Below are 18585 nucleotides of genomic sequence, written 5' to 3'. Positions count from 1 at the left end.
TGTGTGTGATGATTTAACTGACAGGAAAAGAAACTATTGTGCCCTTCCTCTGCTGTCTGCTTCTAAAGGCTAAAAGTTACCTTTTGAACGGGTGGTCTATGTGTATTTGACGTTCTAGCAACATTTCAGACCTGATTGAGAGAAACTAGCCCTGTTATGCTCCTTTTATCAAGTCTGTGTGTAATCTCAGTTTCTATTAGTGGGCTTTTGGGTGTGACATTTTCAGGGGGATATATAAAATGAAAAAACTATACATTTCTGTTGCTTTCACATTATAATAGAAAACAGCTGTTAGGCTGAGTCAAAATAGCCAACAATAGCAGTATGAAGGTGTGTTTTGTTTTTTTCATTTGGTTTTGTTTTTTCGACAGGAAGCCACAACCATAGTGGGCTTTAAGCTCTGCTGACCTGCTAAAACACTGGATGCAACTCGTGCAGCACTTCTGTATATATAGACATCACAAGAGGAAATGACAGCCCCTTTTTCTTTAGTAGAACTTATCTCCTATGTAGGTTCACCACAGAGTGAGATCACTTAAGACCATGATAGAACACCAGAGTTAATCCTCACCTTTCTAAGTAAGTGGGTTTTCTTTTCTTATTAAAAGCAATGCCTTGAATGTCTAGTATTGCTGCTTTCCCTTAAAATGTGATAGTTTTGTTACTCTTCTCTTCTATTGGCTCAGATAGTATTAACAAACCTGCTGGAATAATCCTTGTTCCCATCATACACCTGCCCAACATTTCAGTTACTATTTATATTAAATTATTAATAATAATACTAATAATAGTAATAGTGTTGGGCAGTGAATGCTCAGAGGGAGAGGTTTTTGCTCCCATCTGGTGGATAATTCTTGCATATATTTCCAATTTATACAAAATTCTGCAGGATTAAATGGTTAAAATGGAAATGCAGTCTTTCAGTGTGGTTTGATGTGAACTGTTCTGTTCTAAAGAGTCCGTTCACAGTGGTGGTGATAGGAACTGGACGTCAGAATAGCCTACTGTCTCTGAAAGTGCTCTCCCAGAAAGTTTGTAAAATGAAATGGTTAGGAATATGCTGCTTTGTCTCTGAATAGTTTTGAGAGAAGGTAACAGATTAAAATATACTTTTTAGAATTCGTTTATGGTGGCAAAGTATCACTTTTTTACCAATGTTAAAAATCTACCTCTAGTTTATCTTTAATAACTCAGAAGTATATTGACAGGAATTTAAATACAATCACTAGAGTGGGAAAACACATGACGTGACTTTTCCATAGTGTCATGCTGAATGTGTGTCAAAATGAAAAGCAATTCCTCTATTCATTGTTTATGTAAAGAGTACATTTACCTCTTTACTGGAAAAAAAAACTCATGAGGATTTGCATTTTAAAAAAAAGAATGCTGAACTGATGTCCAAATTGAACACAGTCCACCTTGAAATGTAATCAAGGCACAGCTATATTGTAGGGATGCATTAATTCCATTTTTTTTGAGACCGAGTACTAGCACACAATTTAGGCTACCTTAACAGTTCAATCATTAAAATCTAGCTAAATGATGTGCATTAGCTAGCTTCTTCTTCTTCTTCTTCTTCTTCTTCTTTCAGTTGCTCCCTTTAGGAGTCGCCACAGCGGATCATCTGCCTCCATCTTGCCCTATCCACTGCCTCCTCTACTTTTAGACCAACCATCTCCATGTCCACCTCTCCTGGACTTCCTCATTCCACCACCAACTTTCCTTGTCTTCTTTCCTCTGACCAGACGAAACACCCAACACATTTTTGCCAGTTTCTCTCACCACCTTAGCTGTAGTCCTCACTGCCCCCAAGGGCCTGTTGCAATTTTTCCCTGAACTGCCTGCAACCATCCTCCTTCTTCAGCTTCCACCATCTAATCTTTGGCTCTGTCTTCACTCTCTTCCTCTTCTTTGTTTCTAATCTCATTCTACAGACAACCACCCTATGCTGACTTGCTACACTTTCCCCTGGTACCACTTTACAATCTCCATTCTCCTTTAGGTGGCATCTACTGCTAAGGATATAATCCACCTGTGTGCACCTCCCTCCACTCTTGTATGTCACCCTGTGTTCTTCCCTCTTCTGAAAATACGTGTTCACCACAGCCATTTCCATTCTCTTTGCAAAATCTACAACCATCTGACCTTCCGCATTTCTGTCTTTCACACCATACATACCCAGCACCTCTTCATCCCCTCTGTTCCCTTCACCAACATGTCCAATGAAGTCTGCACCAATCACTAATCTCTCCTCTCTAGGGACACCATCTACCACTTCATCCATCTTACTCCAAAATTCCTCTTTCTCCTCTAAGTGACAACCAACGCGTGGTGCATATGAACTGACCACATTCAAAATTACACCATCAACCTCCAACTTCAGGCTCATGATCCTGTCTGACACTCTCTTTACATCCAGAACACTTTTCACAAGCTGTTCCTTTAGGATAATCCCTACTCCATTTCTCTTCCTCTCTACACCATGATAGAACAGTTTGAATCCACCTCCAAAGTTCCTGGCCTTGCTTCCTTTCCATCTGTCTCCTGGACACACAGAATATCTACCTTCCTTCTCTCCATCATGTCTGCAAGCTCTCTACCTTTAGCAGTCATTGTCCCTATGTTCAGAGTCCCTACTCTAACCTCCACACTCCTGCCTTTCCTTCTCTCTCGCTGCCTTCTAACACGCCTTCCTCCTCTCCTCTTTGATGGTCTTCGACCTACAGTAGTCCAATTCCAAGTCCTCGACCGATCCAGTATGGCAATCATATTTGTGATCTGCATGATAGTTTTGGCACACGTTTTATGCCGGATGCCCTTCCTGACGCAACCCTCACCATTTATCCGGGCTTGGGACCGGCACCAGAAGTACACAAAGTACACCCCTAATGGCTTGTTTATGTGCATTAGCTAGCTATGCTATATTAAATACCTTGGATCCAGTAGCGCTGCATTGGAGATGTTTGGTTCTAAGAATAGCTCTTCTGTACAGCTGTAAGTAAAGTACATTTCATAGTTTTGATCATTTGACAGTTTCTGTAGCCTAGTAACACAAATGACATCCAAGGTTCCTGCATGTGAGGAGCTCATGTGTCTATTTCTGTAGTTGTACTCAACAACTTGGCATTTGTGGTTCTGTGTCCTGGCGGTGTCCTCTAATTGCTTATATTTATAGGCTTATATTTAAAGGTTTATGATATACAGAATTCCCATCAAGCCCATGTCCCTAGAGTTTAATCAACTTACCCTGATAGAGGCATATTATTTAAGACAATATGAAACATTTATCAATGACTGCCTTGTTGTGTGCTGTTGTTAATTTCTTTATTTCCTTTTTTTCTCTTGTAAAGCCTTTTACATAATGATTATATGTTGCCACAAAAAGAAGGCACAAAAACACTGTATGATCTTAGAAATCTTCTTCTTTGGTGACTCACACTGTGTCAGTCAATAGGCCATTGTGTATAGAAAAGCTTATGTTTTATATACTCACTCTCTTTGAAAACACTTGGTCTGATTAAAGCGCTCAGTGAATCGCGGCCTAAAGCTGTTTCGTTCAAAATAACATACTGTACTGAGCAAACACACTGACAAACTGACCTGTACCATACATGTTTACTGAGACTAAAATAGGTGGTGATTGTATGTGATAGGTCACTGCCATTGCTCTACAGCCTATTGCACAAAAACAGACCCAATTTACATTAAAGATTATTAAATTATATACTTCTCAATTCTCAGTCAAACAGAGTAAAGTCTTTAGTCTTTTTAAAAACCTTAAAACCGCAAATATTGACTTTTTCTCTTCCGTTTAGCTGGCCTGCCAGTGGTTGTGATTGTGTTTATGTGTGTTTAAAACAGTCTGACACAGCGCAGTGCATCTCTGGCAGAATGTTTAAAGTGACTCAAAGGGTCTGCAACATTTCACTGTGCAACAGACCCTCGTTCACTACCAGCTTGAGCTGTCTGTTTATTAGCATGGCGGTGACACTCAGCTAACATTATATGGTATCAGGTGGTATCATATATTAGTCGCAGTGCCTTTTCATGAGGATGAGTGCAAGTAAGTAAACACAGCACAGGGTATGGAGAGAGAGAGAGACAGAGAGAGAGAGAGAAAGAGAGAGAAAACTCATTAAAGTACAATTAATAAAGATTTTAAGGTGGCCAGGTTACTTACATGTTTAAGTTAAAACTCCACATTAGTTTTATAGTGTACATAAAAATCACTCATCTGAAAAGCAGCCTAACATGAGCCTGATGTTTCATTTGCAGACCACAAACAATATTTTTTAAAATATTCTTTCTTTTTTGGTTTTAAGTGAGAAAAGTTCCACTGAAAGATTATTCCGTTTCTAAAAAACCTAAAAACTGCAGATACAGCCTTTCAGTGTTAGCAGGATGTTAGAGGGGAGACGTGTGGAGGAGCTGGTTAAAGTGTAGAGAGAGAGGAAATGTGCAGAGGACTTAATAATGTCCTTATTGGGGAGACATCTCTGTTTTTGACATTTTTTTCATTTTCTGTTGCAGAGGGTTCATATTTTCCTTTTGTTTTATGATTATTCGTATATAAGACACAATAACATTGCTGAAGTTGTGCACATTTTGTTGATGTATAAATCTCTATCTCAAGTAAAAAAGTAGTAGCTGCACATTTTAGAGGTTAATTAAAAAAAACCCTAAAACAGTTCTAGGATACTATCTTAACTTGTCCAGCCAACACCACTGAACCCTACTTTACTGCTTTCCACCATGCAATAGTTAAAAATACAGCAGGATGCAGAAGTTTGAATACCTGTCAAAGCGTTGTTTCTACGTGAGAATAAGTTAACACTCCTCTACAAGAAATAAACATAAATATGGCATTTGTTCTGCCAAATTTCTGTTTAATCACTGAGTTTAACAAATTGGACAAGTAATAAAGCAAAATGTGACACAACCTTTGCACAGGCCAAATGTTTTATTTTTCCCAATATGTTTGATTCAGCAAATAAACAGTAATTGTGCTCTGTTCTCTGTAGATGTGTTAAATTTGAAAATCAACATAATGTAATTTGACCAGCGTGCCTACACTTTTGCATATGACTGCATATGCCTCATTGAAATGCAGTCATAACAGTGAAAAGTGAAATGCAATGAACTTATGCGATATATACACACGCATTTAAACCGTGACATGCAGAAAATGTGCCAAAACAAAAGAGAAAAGATGCATAACATTGCTTCAGTGTTGTTTAGAGTGTATGGTAGAAAGCTACAGAGCCTGTGTACAAAAAGGCAATGATTTTATGTTCCCTTGCAAATACAATGGGTTTTTGCAAGGGAATGCAGAGTATTGGTAAGGAAATATAATGTCATTGCAAATATCATCACAATGGCATATAGGGGCTCTGTAGAAAACAATATAGCTGTGTGCTGATTACATTATATTGATTATATTCAGTTCTGATACAAATACAGCTTTTTGAATGGAAATCCTTATGTGTAATATTCAGTAACAAAAACAGTGGTGCCCAATCCTGGTCCGGGACATCTACCACCCTGGAGAGCTCTAATACACCAGGCCCTAATACTCAGGAGCCACTGAAGGCCTTCATTACCTGGATCAGGTGTGCTTGATTAGGGCTGGAGCTAAATTGTGCAGGGTATTAGATCTCCAGGAACAGGATCGGGCAACTTTGAGCAAAGAGGTCAAACACAATGTGAAAATAATGTAATAGAGGTTCACTTTGGTATGTATTCCACATGTCACTATGGAACAGTAATGTAATGTTTGCATTGCATTTCATGCTTTTTTACTGTAGTGATTGCAAAAAATCCTCTGCATACCGTGTAGGTTCACTGGTACTTTTGGATAGTAAACAAAATGGCCCTTTTTGCGTTGTAGACATTGTGACCCCTGGTTCCTATCACCACCACAGTAAAGAAATCAGAGCCAGTAAGATATTTTACAATGAACTATTTCACATCAGGCCAGTCTGAATGCCATTGTTTACATCTCAATCATGGAATTATGTAGAAATTTAGAAAATTCTGTGGAATTGCTCTTTAAGTTCTAATTAAATGGGATTGACTTTATTACCCTTCTAACAACAACATGCACCTCCATAATGGTACCTTCACAGGAGACGGTAAAAACGTTCCTAATTTCAGTCTAAGTTAATGGAACAGGATTTTATTTCAAGTCATTTTGTAACATTAGCATGTAAGCAACAGTGAACGTAAACATAGCAAGATTTTATTTTTTAGTTTTATTTATCATGAAATGCTCACACACTGTAAAAGGCAGCTTCTGTGTTCAAATGATGTTTAAAAAATACAGTGGAGATGTAAAAACATATATGACGTTTTTTTATTTTTGCTCATTTTTAATCATTTTTGTGTGGCTAACATACAATCAAAATTCTCTGCATTCCAATATCACAAAATGAAAAGGGATAAAAAAAGAATATTTATACATGTAAATAAGTAAAAAAATTAACACTATATAAAAGTGTTCAACATAATATGATGTATTCTGTCTATGGTTATACGGTTATAGCCTAACGTTAGTAGACTGTTTGTTAGTCTAGTTCCCTACATATTTGGAGTAGCTTCACCAATGTTTAGGTTTAAGTTTAGGTAAAATTAAATGACAAAATTAATGGTTGAGGCAGATTAACATTTCCATTAATTATTATTAGGTTCAGTTCTGAAGAAGATCAAATCAAATAAATATGAAATGCTTTTTTATACCATTTTTCAAAGATTTTGAGTAATGGCAGTTGAGAAACACTAATGTTTAAAACTCAAAGAACCCATTTCCTACAGTCTGGAGAGACCATGAGGGAGTTCTAATATTCTGGACTGAGATAATGAGTTGTTTAGTGGTCTCAAGATAACAACTTTGTGATCTTGAGATCACAAGATAATGAAATTATAAAATTATAACTACCCAATGGCCTCTCCAGGCTTCCATGAAATCCTATATTTTTCTTGTGTTCTATTTTTTCATTGATTCAAATTCATTTTTACATGACTGTTTTCCATGACTGTCTTTAAGACGGACGTAGATAAGATAAATGAGCTCTGTTCTGACTGTTTGGCAGTTTTTGGACTATTAACTGGGTAGTAAAGGGTATCTTTTAAAACAATAACACTGTTTACATATTACTTCACCTTTACTTAAGAAAGCAGGGGGATCTGTTTTTTCCATGCAATGGACCCTTTAATAAGGGTAAGATATGTCAGCTAATAACCTGCAGTAAAGTTTTAAGGACAAACATTACAGTATAAACCCTGCATAATGCCCTGTTAATATTCCTCAGTGATAACGTTTCCATTTTCTTTTCTTTTCTTACAGGTCCATATACAAGTCTGGATTACTGGTATGGCAGCCTGTAACTGCACAACAAAGCCAGATGAGAGGGGTGATTCAAGTGAGTCATTTGGTGAGAAAGGCCATATGGAACTTTCCATGTTACTGTCAGTGACCCGTGGGATGGAAAGAAGCTAAAAATAGTATGAAGTAGGCATGCATTGCAGCTTCATTATTAAGATCATTCTTTTTTTACAGATGTGCCTGATATGATGCTCTACATAATTATAACTGCATCTGTCTTCATACTTCTCATCATTGGAATGGCCTTAATGTGGCTGAAAAAGTGAGCTTGCCTCCAAATGGTTTGAAGCTACACCATGAGCTGTGCCAACAATTTTGACTTTGCAAGATATGCAATATGTGACATACAAACAGCTTAATACCCTCTACCTCTTCCAGGTACAGGTTCCTAATGCGCACCATAAGGAAGCTACAGAATGTAGAACAGCCAATGACAGAACAGCTGTCCCCTGTGGACCCTGAAGCTGATCCTTTGAAGCAAAACTTCTCACCTGTGACACATGCAGCAGTCAAACCAAGAGAAAGCAACCTTATTATCTCCAGACCCAGAAGACAAAGCAGCAAGTCAGCTTCAAGAGCTCTGCAGAGGTCACCACAAACGGTAATATGGGTCAGAACGCAACTGAACATGCAAACCCTCCAGAACACGGTGATGTGCAAAAGTCTTAGGTGCAATAAACAAATACACAATGCATTGTAATTTCACAGCTACCATCCAATACCCAGTTCAGCAACTTAATCCTCTATTAAATGAAATCAGATGTGCTGCTGAAAGAATTTCCATGTCTGCAGCGCACAGAAATGTCAGGAATCAATCATGCATTATTACAACTGAGATATAAGCAATGATTAAAACCATTTAAAAATGATTTTACAGGCAATAACAGATATTTATTCAGTTTTTTTGGCTGCCTAAGACTTTTGAGCAGAGCTGAGTTTGCTTGCAATAACCTGTTCATGCTTAATTTCATTTACTTTATTCATAGAACAGAGAAATTCTGCTGAATCTGCTAAACCACAAAAGAAGAGATTTTTTTCATTTTTTGAATTTGATTAGAAGTTATTATTGCACATTTAGGCATGTTTTAGGAAAAACATTTTTCATGCTTGTATATATATATTTTTTTGCTTATACATTTCTTTATGTAAAAACAAAGAGAAAAGGTTCAAAGTATCAGCACAGTATGTAAATCAATAGTAAACATAACTCTTTGAATGTAAATTTAACAGAAATGTGATTCATTACTAAGTTACACAAATTACACTAATTACACAAAACAGTTTGGCCTACGAGTTATTAGAAAAAAAAAGAAAAATGAAAGAAAGGACTCCTAGCTGTCTACAAGAAACATCTGCAAGCTATGATATCAGCCAAATGGGGTCGTTACTAAGTACTGATTTAGTACAGTGTCCAAACAGGCCTACCTTGCTGCAGAGTGTTTACTCCATTTCACTTAAAAACTCAACTAAATATGTAGTCTGGCCAAAACCTTTGCATACAACTGTACATTTTTGGTCTTGGAGGTTGATTCAAATTGATACTATTAGGACTCATATAATAAAAGCACTGGCTTTGGTAACATAAAATGACTGACTGTCTAAACTACATTTCCCAGGATGGCCGATTTAATAAGAACGACCTCATTTTGCATCAGCTCATCAAAGCTGGAGGAGAGGGAGTGTTCTATAAAGCAAACATGATGCATGGAACCATCAAAGGCCACAGCATGTTCACCTGTAAGATCTTCAAAAAAGGTACGATTTCACTACTTTACATTTTTGCAGAACTTGCATTCATTATTTTTAACATTCCTTCATAATTTTTTGGGGGCAGTCGTGGGCTGGAGGTTAGGGATCCAGTCTCATGACCGGAAGGTCGCCGGTTCAATCCCCAGAGCTGACAGCACATGACTGAGGTGTCCTTGAGCAAGACACCTAACCCCCAACTGCTCCCCGCGTGCTGCGGATTGGGCTGCCCACCGCTCCGGGCAAGTGTGCTCACTGCCCCCTAGTGTGTGTGTGCTCACTAGTGTGTATGTGGTGTTTTACTTCACGGATGGGTTAAATGCAGAGTTGAAATTTCCCCATTGTGGGACTAATAAGGGTCATTTAATCTCTTAATCTAATCTAATTAATTATAAAGTTATAATGTAAACAGCGTCATTCATAGCGGCCTGATGTGAAATGTGTCTTTCTAGAGGAAACTCGTTCACAGTGGTGAAGAAATGAACCAGACATTTGCGGGCTTATTCCCCTTAAAGCCCCCTTACAGAACGCTGTTACATGAAAAGATTATAAATACACTGCCTATCCATGCTAAAGCTTTAGGCGTGAACCAGAAAGCAGGACCTACACTTTCTTCTTTTGAAGTTCTTGTACTCAATATACTTGAGCAAGGAACAAATAAACATTCATTTCTATTAATCAAAATTTACAGGCCACCCGGTCCGTATTCTCAGTTCTTACAGGAATTCTCTGAGTTTCTATCAAGCCTAATAACGTTTTCAAATAAAATATTAATTGTCGGAGATTTTAATATCCACATCGACAACCCTCATGACACACTAAGTAAGGCATTCATATCTATCATAGACTCCATGGGATTCACCCAAATTATAAATGGGCCCACACACCACCTCAACCACACTCTAGACTTAATACTGACCTTTGGTGTAGACATAGATAACTTAGCCATTCTCCCCCAGAGCACAGCCGTCTCAGACCATTACTTAATCTCATACAAAATCCAGTTTAGTGGTAATATGCGCTCATCACCATGCTACCAGGTTAAGAGGACTATAACTTCCTCCACAGCTGGCAGCTTTATCAGAAACCTCCCGCAGTTATCAACTTCAGTCAGCTGTCCATCCGATCCTACTGAGTTAGATACTATGACCAAATTCTTAGAGGATACTCTTCGATCTACGTTAGACAGTGTAGCTCCATTAAAAAGCAAAATAGTACGGCAGAAAAAACTCGCCCCGTGGTATAATGATCACACTCGAACTCTAAAACAGACGGCCAGGCAACTAGAGCGAAAATGGCGTCTGACTAAATTAGAAGTGTTCCAGTCCGCCTGGAAGGAGAGCCTTATACACTATAGAAGAGCTCTTACTGCAGCACGTTCAGCCTATCTCTCCTCTCTCATAGAAAACAATAAGAACAATCCCAGACTACTATTTAGCACAATTTCTAAACTGACAGAGAACAAAAGAGTCACTGAACCCCAGATGCCATCAGCCTATAGCAGCAATGATTTTCTGAATTTCTTTAGTGATAAAATTGAAAAAATTAGACAGACAATTCTGAACACACAGTTAAACTCCACAAACCTGGTGGCTTATAATTCCAGTCTAGACCCTGAGAATATTAGAGTCACTCCAGATAGGCTGGAATCGTTTACATTACTCCAAGAAAATGAACTAATCAAAATAGTCTCTTCTGCAAAACCATCGACCTGTATTCTGGACCCGATCCCTACAGGTCTACTCAAGGAAATCTTACCAGAAATAACTAAGCCTATTCTGTCAATAATAAACTCCTCTCTTAGCCTCGGATATATCCCAAAAACTTTTAAACTTGCAGTAATTAGACCGCTGATTAAGAAAGCTAACCTCGATCCCTGTGAACTATCAAATTATAGACCCATCTCAAATCTCCCCTTCATATCTAAGATCCTGGAAAAAGTGGTAGCAAAACAATTAAGCCCTTATTTGCATAGGAATAATCTACATGAAAAATTTCAGTCTGGTTTTAGGCCACATCATAGTACAGAAACAGCATTAGTTAAAATTATAAATGATCTTCTATTATTCACGGACCAAGGAAATGTGTCGTTGTTAGTCCTCCTTGACCTTAGTGCAGCATTCGACACAATAGACCACGCTATCCTACTAGATAGACTAGAAAACCTTGTAGGGGTAACAGGAACAGCTCTTTCCTGGTTCAGGTCCTACCTCACCGATCGATATCAGTTTGTTAATGTAAAGGGTGAATCATCTGTTCGTGCAAAAGTAATTTATGGTGTTCCACAAGGTTCTGTTTTAGGACCTATATTATTTACAATATATATGCTACCACTAGGCACCATTATCAGTAAACACGGCATAAATTTCCACTGTTATGCAGATGACACCCAGTTATATATATCAAGTAAACCGGATGATAAAATTAAACTTGGCAAGATTGAGGACTGTATAAAAGACATAAAAGATTGGATGTCAAATAATTTTCTGTTACTTAACTCAGATAAAACAGAGGTCCTGCTTCTTGGTCCAAAATTAGCCAGAGACAGACTGTCTAACTCAACACTAAAACTTAACAATCTCTCAGTTTCATCAAGCCTATCTGTTAAAAATCTTGGTGTCATGATAGACGCTGATCTCTCCTTCGACACACATATATCTAATATCACTAGAACAGCCTTCCTGCATCTCCGCAATATCGCTAAATTAAGAAATTCATTATCTCTACAGGATGCAGAAAAGCTAGTTCATGCATTTATCACTTCAAGGCTAGATTATTGTAATGCCCTGCTGTCTGGATGTCACAGCAAAAGCCTTAACAAGCTTCAGCTAGTCCAGAACGCTGCAGCCAGAGTCCTCACAAGAACTAGGAAGTTTGACCATATTAGTCCAGTTTTATCAGCCCTGCACTGGTTACCAGTTAAATTTCGCATTGATTCTAAAACTATATTACTGACTTATAAAGCTCTAAACGGGCTCGCCCCTCAGTACCTGAGTGAGCTCCTCTCCCACTATGAACCATCACGCCTACTTAGATCACAAGGTGCTGGCTTACTACTGGTACCTAGAATAAATAAAGCTACATCAGGGGGGAGAGCTTTCTCATACAAAGCCCCCCAGCTCTGGAATAATCTTCCTGCCAATGTTCGGGAATCAGACACAGCCCCAATCTTTAAGTCTAGGCTAAAAACTTATTTGTACAGTCAAGCATTTGGTGACTAGTCTTCCCTGTCAGGTCTAGACCTGCTGGAGTCTACACTGCTCTGTTTTACTGTAATCTGTGGTCCGCCACTCTTTACAGTACTAACTCTGTTTTTTCTTCTCCTTTCTCTGCCGAGCTGATCAGCTGCCCATCCTGTGCGCCTGATGCTGTTGCCTCTACTGCCTTGATTGGTGCCGCTGCTCACCAGCCTTCTGGACCGGTTTGACCACCACTGAGCTTCTTGCTGTACAGCGCTGTGCAGTCCTCACCCTCAGATCTCTCTCTTTCTTTTCCCACTTTACTATAATACTTCTTACTAATAATGTTCGCTGTCCGGTGTCGACCATAGGAGGATGGGTCCCCCTTCTGAGTCTTGGTTCCTCTCAAGGTTTCTTCCTCTTTTAGGGAGTTTTTCCTTGCCACCGTCGCCGCTGGCTTGCTCATGGGGGCTCGGACCCGGATTTTCTTTCTTCTTTTCTCTTCTCTCTGTAATACTGATTGTTCTGTGAAGCTGCTTTGTGACAACACCTGTTGTAAAAAGCGCTATATAAATAAATTTTGCTTGCTTGCTTGCTTGATGCCTGAGATAATCCTTTGTGATAGTTTTGATGCAAAGTTTTGGCTTAAAATTTCTTTATCCATTCATGGTGGACAGATACATGTGGGGGTTTTATAAGGCAAAACTTTTAGATTAAGTACTAATTATATATATAATTATATACTATAATCAACACTGCATCTTCAAAATCAGAAGACATGTAGGCTCACTGGTCAATTTGGATAGTAAATACTAAATCAAATGGTTTTGTCTGTGTTGTAGACTTTTTGACCTCTGGTTCCTGGTTCCAAAATAATAGTCTCTACTCTGCACCATTTCACATCAAACTCTGAATGACCTTGTTTATGTCTCAATAAGTGAGATTTATACAAACATTTTTCTCATTGATTGAACATGTTTCCTTGTTGTTATGCTTTGGCGTGCTGTCTTTTAATAATTTAGTCTTTCTTGCTAGGTTGCAGCCATAGGCAGGTGGAAAGAGAGGTTTCAGTCATGCAGAAGCTGGGAACACACAAAAACCTGCTGCAGCTTTTGGATTGGGACATCACAGAAGGTACAACTCGGTTTACATTCTATCTCTACTGAAAACCGCAATGCTGTAATCATTTCAAAATGACAGTTGAAGCAGTAGAAGGTAGGGGTGTAAATCTCAGACCTTACAACAAATAAATTCAATTATGAATCTTCAGTCAATTGTTCAGTACATTAGCTCAAACTTTACAATGATTTAATTAGATTCAGAATGATTTTTATGGAGTAGAATGTCATCATGGATCATCATTATAATGCTAAATCTAAAACAAAAAAATCTATATTCTTGTGTGACAGCAATACAGCTATAAATGATATATTGACCAGCACTAACGCCAATACATTAGAGCAAAGCCTGTGAATTTTATTCTGGCCAAAAATGGGTAAAAATGGAGCTGACTGCTACCTTCACATTACATGCATCAATGCATTTTACACCCCTAAAGGATTAACCCCTCAAGTACATCAGGGTGTGGGCAAATTGTGGGCTGTGTTTGGGCAAATTCAAGCATACGTACTTTATGTGCTATTGCATTTGATGGTCTGCCCCGTTTTGTCTCAGCTCCGTATATGTTGGTTATGGAGTATGTAGCCCATGGGACCCTACGCAGTTTCCTGCAGGTGAATCAAGAAAGACTGTGCAGGGATCAAGAGCTCCAGCAGCTCTTCACCACCGCAACCTACCATATAGCACACGCCATGGAGCACATGCGCTCTAAAATGGTACTTACACTACAAGAGCTTTGCTTTAACTCTGCATTGTAAAAACACAGATTTTGTTCACAACAAGATGCCTCAGTTTGTTTCTACTCATTGGCTGATTATATATTCATCAGATAGTGCACTGTGACCTGGCACTGAGGAATATATTGGTGCACAGTTTTCCCCATGAAGTAAAGGTAGCTGAGTTTGGACTGGCCAGAGAAATTGCACGGACATGGAGCAGAAGCAGCAGCTGCAAAAAGGACTACAGGGTAAGCCAGATGTGTTTGTAGTTGTGTCTGTACACTGCCTTTCAGAGTATTCAACACTCATGAGTCAACAGTGAACTTAGTAAAGGCCAGAATAAGCCTTTTACCTGCAGAAAGTTTAAAGTGGAATTTCATTGATTCTTGAAAAAAATTCACAATCATTAAATGGTTATGGTTTGAACAACGTCATTTGATGTGGTTTGATGTGAAATCCTCCTTTCTAGAGAAACTTCTCAAGTCAGAATTGTTTGCAGTGGTGCTGATGGGAACCAGACATCTATGATGTTTAATGCCTCTAAAAGCTAACTCGCAGAAAACTGTTACATGATGAAATGGTTATAAATATGCTGTCTATATATATATGGTGTCACTATTTAAGGGGTCCTATGTAAAACATATCAGTAAATTAGCAGTGAAGTAGCTGTAGGTCAGCATTTGAATACACTGCCATAAGATGTTTATGATAATCCTAACCCTAAACTTTACCCAAACCTATTCCAGTTAAGCTCCAGGCACAGAATATTGTCATCAGTGTGTCTTTTACAGCATGTTGAGGATGCTGAGGAGGTCAGTATTATAAATGGTACATGCTCAGTGACCTCACAGGTTAACATCCACAGACAGAGATTTGAACCCTCAGAGATTTGAAAATACAGTGGAAAACAAATGAATTCAGCAGACTACAAACAAATTTTATATATGCAGTTAAAGTTTCTTGAAAATCTACTCAATTGCTGCCGTGTCATAGATATGTTGATATAGATATCTTTTTATATCTTTTTATATATATTAAAAAAAAAATATATATATATATAAAGGGGTATGAGATCACTGCACCTTTATGTTTACTTTCTCAGTTTCAGTGTATAATTTCAGGTTGTGTTGCTCTTCTGTCCCTCCTGCAGCAACGAATTCCCTCGCGGTGGTACCCTCCAGAGTATTTCAAGAGTGATGTCTATGGATTCAAAGGGGACGTCTGGGCATTTGGCATTGTAATATGGGAGATGCAAACATTTGGTAAGTGTGCCATTCACAAGTAATTACAGACCTAAAATAAAGCCCACTCATAAATATGACCTGTTTCATCACTGTTTCCATATTTCTACTAGACAGCTGTGACTAACTCCTCATTGCATTCTTCAGGCACATTGCCTTACCCTAACCTGAACACATCAGAGGAAGTAGCTCGCTATGTGTGTGCTGGCCACAGAAATGGTGAGCCTGAACAGTGCAGGCCGGAGATGTGAGTAGAAGTGGTTAGGTCTTTTCACACCTCTCAGCTTTTTTCTCATCTCTCAGAAGAGAGTTAGAGGAGAACTAAAAGTGTGTTTTAACCACCTTCCATTTGTGAATAATTAAGCCAAAAATAGTGTCAATGGAAATATTATACCTGTTATTTTTAACAGGCTGAATATTTAAGATGAATTAAATATGATCCTATTTTATAATATATATCCAACCTAAAGGGATTTAAGTATGTGCAAGAAAATGACTACTGAAAAGAGGCTTTCAAACACTGGCAAATTTAGACTGGCAGATCTCCAACAGACCAGACCAGCAAATATCAGCGGAAAACACATACATTGACCGTAGTCCATCTGTTTCTCTGCACGAAACACACAAACACAACATCACCATATCAGTTCAGTGTCAATGCAGTGCTGAGAATGACCTACCACCAAAATAGTTTCTGCACTGTTGTGGTCCTGTGAGGGGGCCTGACTATTGAAGAACTGGGTGAAAGTGTGCAAACAAAGTATGCAGAGAAACAAATGGACTACGGTCTGTAATTGTAGAACTAAGTGCACTTATATGTTAAGTGGAGCTGGTAAAATGACAATGAGTTAGATACATGGATGTGTATCACATAATGAAGTGGCTGGACTCTGTTGTCTGTGTTTGAATCTGTGAATAAAAATGAGAGCTGCCAGCATGTCAGTCATTACTTGTGCATAAGTGTTTTAGGACAATGTGTCTGAAACACCTGATCACAATTATTAGTGGGGGTCTCCACATACTTTTGGCCATATAATGTATTATATATAATATAATCTGCAAAATAACTTCTTGTGGTTATACAAAGAGAAAAAAAAACAAGCTAGCTTCTAGTGCAGGCCCTATCTCTAAGAAATACTCTGTATTTTACGCTCCACAGGATACAAATGATGAAAGACTGCTGGCAAGAGCCCTATTCTATGAGGCCTTCTTTCAAGGATATTGTTAGAGTTCTGGAAAACATTCTTGAAAATGACCATGTAAGTGTTCTTCATGCTATAATGCTGAATATGCTTCCAAATCATTCCAATGTATTTGGAGGATCATGCTATAGCATAATGTTGTTTGCAGTGTGTTCCTTCTATGAATGTCTAGGATGGAACTACAGTGAATATTTTAAATTAACCTATTTTTTGTTTATCTTTATAGGACTACTTGGACTTGGACAAGAGAAATCAGAGGGCCTCAATGGAATCTGAAGAGTCTCAACCAAGTTTGAAAACTGAGGTGTATTGTAACACAGACGAATGTTAGCTCTGTGCTGTTGTTCAGGCGAAGACATCATGCACTGTGGTATTGTATCTGTAGTATTTTAGTAAGGATGGTAGAAGTCTATAAATCTGTCTGATGAATTACTGACCATAGACCAAACTACCAGGCAGAAACATTTCAAACTTTATATGTCTGTTTATGTGAACAGTGTTACTGCGAGTAATATTAAAATGACTTAAATAAACAAATAAATGAAATAAAAACGAATGTATAAGAAATTTGGGTCCGTCAAATGTACAATATTGAACTTGGTCCTTTATAACTCACTGACTACCACAAACTATAAACGATTTTATGATTAGTTATGAATGTAGTGAAATACTGAAAAGATCATGTGGCGTCCATACAGTATAATGCATACATCCATACTTCATTCATTTCATTTCTGGTGCGTTCAATTTTCTAAATAACCTGCAGGGACACTTTTGCACAGCTTTAAAGTTTAACAGCCTTAAAAGTTAGGTGCTTACTTCTCACGAACCAAGAAATACCAACTACAAATTTAGTCACAGCAGTACACAGAAGCATGCTGCACATCCCAGATATCCAGTTTCAGCACTTATGCATATTTTCTTCTTTTTTTGGTCTGTTTCTTTTCTGTCCTCCATGCTGCAGACTTGGGTTTGAACCCTGGGCAAGCACCCTAGCTACACCAAAAACTGTCCTTGGGCAAGACTCCTAACACTACCTTCACCTACCTCTGTACAATGATGGAATTATAAGTTGCTCTGGATAAAAGTGTCTGCCAAATGCCACAAACCTAAACACTGTTCAATTGTGTGCTCATAGTGGAAGAGTGGACAGAGGCACCTGTGGATGTGTTCAGACCTGAAGCAAGAACTGAGCTTTATTTTGTCCTCTGTCTCAAAGATGAAAGCTTTAAGTGCTGTTTATCTGATGGTGACAGTTTTAATGGTCTACCAGGCCTCGCATGGCTGTCAGGAGTCCAACTTTCTCTGTATGTTTACATTTTTTTTAACTTCAGCTTTAGAAATTCATATTTTTCACTTATTTTCTTGTGACTCTCTCCTTCCTCATGAAATCGTATATCTAATCTCCTCAGAAACATCCCCAGAAAACTGAATAACTTGTAGTTAATGGCAATTTTGACTGAAAACTAAATGAAGGATGGCCTTCATGCAAAGTACTGTAACTTTCATGCTTATGGTTTATAACATAAATGTTATCTTCACTCATCTGGCAGAGTAGCTTTTTTTCCTTACTTTTGACTCTTTCTTATTCTGCCTTTATGCATGACCCAATATATAATCTCTGTGTACTTTTTGGTTGTTAGTGGAGTTGTGTCGTGGCAACTCAATAGTTCTCAGTAGCAGAGTTTAGTTCACAGTGTTAGTAGATCAGAAGAGCAGGTGTGTGTAGCTCCACCATGTGGCAGTGATGCACCTTTACAGTCATGGAAGATCAAGTTATCGGGGCAGATGAAGAAAACTATGCGAAGTGTAGCCTATTCATAAAATACATTAGAAAGTATGCAAAATATAGTTTAGAATTAAACAAGGCATCTGAACTTCACATATACACTCACTGACCACATTATGAGGTCCACCTTTCTAGTAGTGAATTGACTACCTATCTTGTCAGATCTTCTTATATGTGCACCACATATGCGCACTGTATAGTTCTACATT

The 18585-nt window shown here is 38.3% G+C and overlaps 1 protein-coding gene across 3 annotated transcripts; it reads left to right on the top strand.

The window, feature by feature from the left end:
• Window positions 1-494: 494 nt before the first annotated feature.
• Window positions 495-17154, top strand: LOC108413356 (fibroblast growth factor receptor homolog 1-like). 3 transcript variants are annotated; one of them, XM_037547096.1, is made up of 12 exons: window positions 495-579; window positions 7343-7418; window positions 7556-7643; window positions 7760-7982; window positions 8998-9136; window positions 13342-13440; window positions 13981-14141; window positions 14255-14392; window positions 15295-15406; window positions 15533-15632; window positions 16545-16644; window positions 16814-17154. In XM_037547096.1, the coding sequence occupies exons 2-12, from the start codon at window positions 7370-7372 to the stop codon at window positions 16916-16918; spliced, it is 1314 nt and encodes a 437-aa protein (XP_037402993.1). In that variant the 5' UTR covers window positions 495-579; window positions 7343-7369; the 3' UTR covers window positions 16919-17154. The 3 variants fall into 3 exon arrangements, with proteins under 3 accessions (XP_037402993.1, XP_037402992.1, XP_017541323.1); XM_037547095.1 differs by having other exon boundaries at window positions 7343-7430; XM_017685834.2 differs by lacking the exons at window positions 495-579; window positions 7556-7643 and having other exon boundaries at window positions 7379-7507.
• Window positions 17155-18585: the final 1431 nt, after the last annotated feature.

Source organism: Pygocentrus nattereri, chromosome 18, assembly GCF_015220715.1.
Source record: "Pygocentrus nattereri isolate fPygNat1 chromosome 18, fPygNat1.pri, whole genome shotgun sequence".
NCBI classification, from domain to species: Eukaryota; Metazoa; Chordata; class Actinopteri; order Characiformes; family Serrasalmidae; genus Pygocentrus; species Pygocentrus nattereri.
Note: the sequence above shows the minus strand (reverse complement) of the source record. Positions and strands in the feature narration are given on the sequence as shown.